The sequence below is a fragment of the Coffea eugenioides genome, chromosome 11 (assembly GCF_003713205.1).
Source record: "Coffea eugenioides isolate CCC68of chromosome 11, Ceug_1.0, whole genome shotgun sequence".
Taxonomy (NCBI): Eukaryota; Viridiplantae; Streptophyta; class Magnoliopsida; order Gentianales; family Rubiaceae; genus Coffea; species Coffea eugenioides.
In genome coordinates, this window is record NC_040045.1 from 48810294 (window position 1) to 48816244 (window position 5951).

General features: G+C 36.5%; 1 protein-coding gene across 1 annotated transcript; it reads left to right on the forward strand.

Moving 5' to 3' along the window:
- Positions 1-2386: 2386 nt before the first annotated feature.
- On the forward strand, positions 2387-5402 carry LOC113754122. Its single transcript, XM_027298463.1, has 2 exons — positions 2387-2959; positions 4954-5402. The coding sequence occupies exon 1, from the start codon at positions 2579-2581 to the stop codon at positions 2954-2956; it is 378 nt and encodes a 125-aa protein (XP_027154264.1). The 5' UTR covers positions 2387-2578; the 3' UTR covers positions 2957-2959; positions 4954-5402.
- The last annotated feature ends 549 nt before the right edge of the window (positions 5403-5951 follow it).

The following is a 5951-nucleotide window of genomic DNA, read 5'->3' on the forward strand; positions in this document are numbered from 1 at the left end:
CTGATCATGCTAAACCAAACTCAAAGGTTGGAAAAGGCAGTGGAAATAGCGACGCACTTGGACATCAGACCCAAATCCAGGTATTGTTTTAGTCTTTTATGGCAAATGTTTTGTCACGACTTCATATAATGGTGAAACCGTTGTTGTCACAACAAGAAAAGCCAAGTGATTGCTGAAACACAATCAAGGATTCATTACGATTGGTTGTTCAGTTTCACAACTGTGTCCTTGAGCATAATAACTCAGGAGCAATGCTTTTGACAACAATCAAAGACCAAGAATTTGGATGTCAGTTAATAAGAGTAGATAAGAAAGGTGAAGAGAGCATTATGCAACCAACATTCACCAGTCATGCAATCATGCTGACAACTTTATAACCACAGTATTGACAGGATGTGTTGTTCGGTGTTTACTATTTGTTTCAACCTCTCAAGATTGAATGACATGGTACAAAAAAGGCATCTGCTTGGAAATAAATAATTATACTACTCTAAAACCATGGCAACTTGAGTGAGGAAAAAGCAACTCTTGAGCAAATACAATCATTGTCGAATAAAGCTTCTGCACAATTCTAGTGTTTGCAAACGTAGCTAACGAAAATTTCATGGATGAACGAACCACAGAATTGTTTTTCTCTTGCAAATCACAACCCAATCTGTCCTATAAATTTTAAAGATCGGTTCGAATTGATGTGCTAAAAAAAAACTGTTCTGAAACAAAAAATGATTTCCACAATGCATGTAAAACCAACTGTATAAATAAATTCTGCCTTGGGCAATAAACAGTGATTAAGAAATAAAATTATCTCAAGGTCAGCCAGCTTACGCAGCTATATCAAGTTAGCAGAGTTATTTCACAAACGGGTAGTGCAAAAATTGCTTATAGAAATGAAAGAATTTGGAGTAATTGATAACCGACGGAATCAAAACTGGCTCTAGTCTACGGGCAGAAGAATGAACCGCCGGAAGCTCCTATGAGAGTTAAATTTTATCCTAGACTTGCTCGGGAAATGTGCGACTTTACAAGAAAAATTCACAATTTTACTTAACCAGGCAGCTTACGATATTTCGAAGACAAAAAACAAATAATATGTCGGGTACCTCGCCCAGCCGGCCTTGGTGGTTGATGGCAGCAACGGCGGCAAACGATCGGGTCTAGACGCAGATACAGAGGGAAACAAACAAGACTGCGGGAATCGAGCATTGGCTTTGCGCGGTTTCTATTTTATAAATTTATTCTTATGACTTTTTTTTTTTTTTATAAAAAAAACAGAGAAAGCAGAAGTCAGACTTCGGTATGTGAACAGCAGCATTAAAAGAGAAGAACAGACATACCAGCGTTGCTTAATTACGGTTGAAATGGCAATATTTAGTGAAATGATTTTGCTAAATATTTAATTTCCACACCTAATAAGGAATTGTTAATATAAATGGAAATTACTTATTTTTACCAAATATATACTTCTTTAATTTCTTATGATGATTTGCCATAGTTATATATTTTAGTGCTAAAATTGTCCTATATATTTGCCATAGTCATCCAAAATCATATACTGTAATCAGAATGAAAGAGAAAGAAAAGGAAATCTAAATTATTTACTAAATTAAAAGTTACTGCATATTTAGTCAACATGATTTCTTTGTTTATTTAGTATCATGCATTATGCTTTTTTCCTTCTTTACTCTTATTAACAATTTCCTTTAATGCTAAAACATATACTATTGTTTTTTTTTTTTATGAAAGATATTTAACTATCATAAATTATCATCCAAAATTAGAAAAGAAAATACATGGTTAAAAGTTTATGTAAATCGTATCTTCTATTAATATATTTATAAACAATTAATGTATAATAAGGAAATTTTAATAAAAAAGAATTTGCTTAAATTACTTTTACCTTTATTTTGTCAAATGGCTTAAATTATTTTTACTTCACATTTTCATTTTACTTCCTTATAATAAATTTACGATAATTAACTACAAACATAATGAGGGTAAAATCTTTTTTCCCCCTTTTGATTGAAGACGATTCTCATAGCTAGTTTGGGAGATGATATTTGAGCAGAAAATAAAAGAAGGGAAGATCTTTCCAATGTTTGGAAGTTTCAGTGAAATAGAAAAAAAAAAAGAATTTGATTGATTTGGAAGGAGCTATAATTTGAAAAATTTTCCATCCCTAATCAAGTAAGCGAAGGAAAGCTACGAAAAGCCTACAAAAATTTTTTAAATTGCCCATTTTATATTTAAAATGCTGTTAAATGAAATATTTATTAATCAACATGTCCAAAATCACCTCATTTCTTTCATAAATTTCCAAACAACATTAAAATTTCCTCACCTCTTTTCTTATCCTTTCTATCGTAACTTAACCTTTATCTTCTTTTCTTTTCCATCCTCCACTCCCAAAATAGCTATCAGAGTCGATTTCCCCAAATCGACTTCCTTACGAGTTACTACTACTAAATTAGTGCAGTCCTCGATTTTACCTCGTTCATTTGACCTCAAGCCTCGAACCGCACTAACGAACGATTCTCGCTGGAAAAAAAAAAAAAAATAGGGAGAGAGGAAAACTTTGGAGATGGCAGCAGCAAAATCTTTTCTTCAATCTCTGCGACGCTACATCACGAGGCCATGGGAGATTACTGGACCCTGTGCTTCTCCAGAGTACCGGGGCGCCGTACCAAAGGCCACCGAGTATCGGGTCCATTGCCCCGCCACTGCACCCGTTCCGGCTATTGTGCCCACTTCCAACCCGGAAACCGTCTACGATATCAAGTACTTCTCTCGCGACCAGCGCCGCAATCGCCCTCCGATTAAGCGCACCATTTTGAAGAAGCCTGATGTGGAGAAGATGATGAAGGAGACCACCTTCGATGTCAATAGCTTCCCTAGGCCTTACTTGGCCGCTACGATTGTGGAGGATGATAACGCCATCGGTGGTGGTTACCAGAAATAGAAGGCAAGCAAGCTACCCTTCTTCACGCTATCATTGCTCTTCCCTTTTCTTTTTCTTTTTCGGATTTTCGAATCTGGGGTTTTGATCCGTTTCTTGCTGACTTTAATTCCTGAGATTGTGATGTCGGGTTAATCCTCAGTTGTAACTCACAATAGTAAAGAGATTGTCTGTGATGTTTTCATTTGGTTTATGTAGTCTTCTTCTTCAGCATTATTTGGAATTGGGGCTTTAAAGAATGTAAATGAGGAATCTTGACTGAACTCTCTTGTCTGTGTGTGGGTTTAAGGAGGTTGCTGTTTGATTGAAGGGATTGTGACTTATAAGTCTTGAATGGATTGGGGATGGAGTTTGACTGGAGTGGATTGAGAGATTTTTTATCTCAAGTTAAAGGGCTTCAGTGATGCACTACGGGGTTTGCTACCATGGCATCTTTAAGGATTATAACATGTGATCACTGGGACAATTCTTTATAACTCCCGTTTAATTTGAGATGCCATAGAGGTTGTACATAAGGGAATGAGTGAGAAGTCGCTTAATGTACACCTGAAGAACTGATTCCCAGAAGCAGCTAGGCGAGCTTCTTACAGAAGCACGTAACGTAAGTTTTTCAGATTGGGAAGCAGGGTTCGGGTGACATCACAGTCTGGCCTTTGTGTAGTACTCATAGTGGGGCTTGAATATATGGGGGAGATAGTACTGTTATATTCCTTCAAAAATTGTACCCTGACCTTAAGTATGTATTTCATGTTCAATAATGCCTTGGCATTGTGCAAATGCTTTTCTATCAGAATACGGGGTGTCTTTGGCAGGTTTGTCAGGGTACTTGAGCTTATCTTTGGAATTTGAGATTATCACTTCCTAGACCCAGTCCAGGGAGGCAAAGGCAGTTGATTCTGTCAAAGGCATATATTTATTAGAATTATGATCGAAGTTCAAAGAAACCTGCAAACAGCCTTGAAGAGTACAAGGCAGTTGCAGATTCTATTTGGAGTTTGGTGAATTTGGGGATGTTAAGATATTTCTGGCATGCTTATGTCCTGGAGGTTGACCATTCTTTTAGAACACTTACTTAAGGATTGTTATTCTCTACAATTTTCAGAAAATCAAATTAGATTTCTAATGTCTTAGACACACCAGCTGATACAGACGATAGGTCATTCTCTGAATATCATTTTGGCAGTATATTAGATGCCATGATCGTGATTTAACATTTGATGCAAATTTATTTGTTTACCTCTTGCACCATCTTTTGATCAAACAAATTTGAGACTTATTTGGTTCCGAGTCGTGATGCCCCTAGGGTGGTTACTTGTAGTGTAATCTGGAAAGGGCTTCTACTTTCAGATTTCCCACTGCGAATGAAGCATGAACTTCTAACATATTGATTACACGAACATAAATTCAACTCATCAGTACAAAGTGAATTTAAGGAAGTGGGTTTGTTGTGGACATTTCAGATGCAATGAATTACTTTTAGTTTTTAACTAAAGTATTTAACAAGAGTTACACGAATTATGAACTTTTATTTTTTCTAGAGAACATACTAGATAAATGTAAATTGTCTGCCTGAAATTGTGCTAGTAAAAAAAATATGTCAATGCATATAGATTAGGAGACATTTTTCCTGCCTGCTTACATTAAGCAGATGCCTCTATTCCCAATGTGGTTCAGTAGCCCTATTTCCTTATGTAGGTTTTAAGGAACCTTATATGGTTGGGAATAAAGAGCAAGTGATTCAACCTTGACAAGATTTGGAAGTCTATGAGAGAAGAAAAGGAGAACTATCTCTCTTTCTTTGGAAGGAAGGGGGAAAGGATCAAATTATCATAAGAAAGCAAAATTTTTTGATGTTTCTCCCCTTTGGTTATGTCCAGCTTTTGGGTCAAGTTGAGCACTATGTTTGAAATCTACATTTATACCTTTTGCTGTTTGAATTACAAGGCACTGATCTACTTAATAGGTATTTGCCTAATATTCTTTTTCTGTTCTTCCTGTAGACTCGTGAGCTTCATTGAAAGGACATTGGATCCCAATGACTGCAGAGAAGGATGCTTCAAATTGTCATCCAAGTTTTGTACACTTGGGCCCTTACATGTGGTTGATTATCTGATGAAGAAATATTCTTGTATTTTCTCTTTTCTTTCCGACTTTATGTTCAGATGTATCTGATGGAAATAAACTGGATTACAACCTGAAATGTCCAGCAACTTTGTTGCTAAAAGTTTAGCTTCTCCCCTTGATTTTTCAGATTGTCCAGGAACCTCCTGAAGGTGTAGACGGTGTTGGCTATATTGTTTTGCACTTTTGGATGATCATCATAATTAGCTCAGTGACTTTAATTGATTGTAATTTGTAAAGACAATATTCGGAAACTTCCCCTCAGCCTGGGGTTAGCCCATGGAGGATGCCAATTTCTTTTGATTGATAGCTCGTCGATTCAACGTTTTGCCGATTTCTAGACTGAACTAAGTCAAGATGGTGGCCTGTCTAATTTTTTTTTTTTTGGGTCAAAAGTCAACTTCTATATATATTAGTGGCCTGTCTTAAGTAATTTGTGCTTTTTGTGCTTTTGATTGCTGTTAACACTTTTAGCAACTAGAGATCAAATGACTCTTAGATGACTTTAAGACTGGTTGGAGATGGTTTATTACATGGGTTGAAGACTTGGGAGTTTTTACATGTGTTGCAGGCTTTGAAGCCAATTTTTTTTCTCAAACAAGGAAAAATGGTTGCAGATTCTGAAAGCCGCTTTTAGAAGTTTCATTGGCTTCCTTCTGCTACAAGTGCATCTTTTAACTCAGGTTGAGATTGATCTCTGCACCCCAAAAAAAAAAAAAAACTTTGGTCACTTCTGATGCTGCATGGAACCAGTTTTCACTGTTAATCTTTCGGTCGGGGAGAGCCCGAGTTAGAGACATTTGGGCCTCACTCCACTATCGTTGGCCTGGGTGCTTGAGACAAGCAAACTGCTTGATAGTTGATACAAGTTAACATT

What these genes read in the sequence shown, in the direction of transcription:
- LOC113754122 (XM_027298463.1), top strand. Translation starts at nt 2,579, where the DNA reads ATGGCAGCAGCAAAATCTTTTCTTCAATCTCTGCGACGCTACATCACG.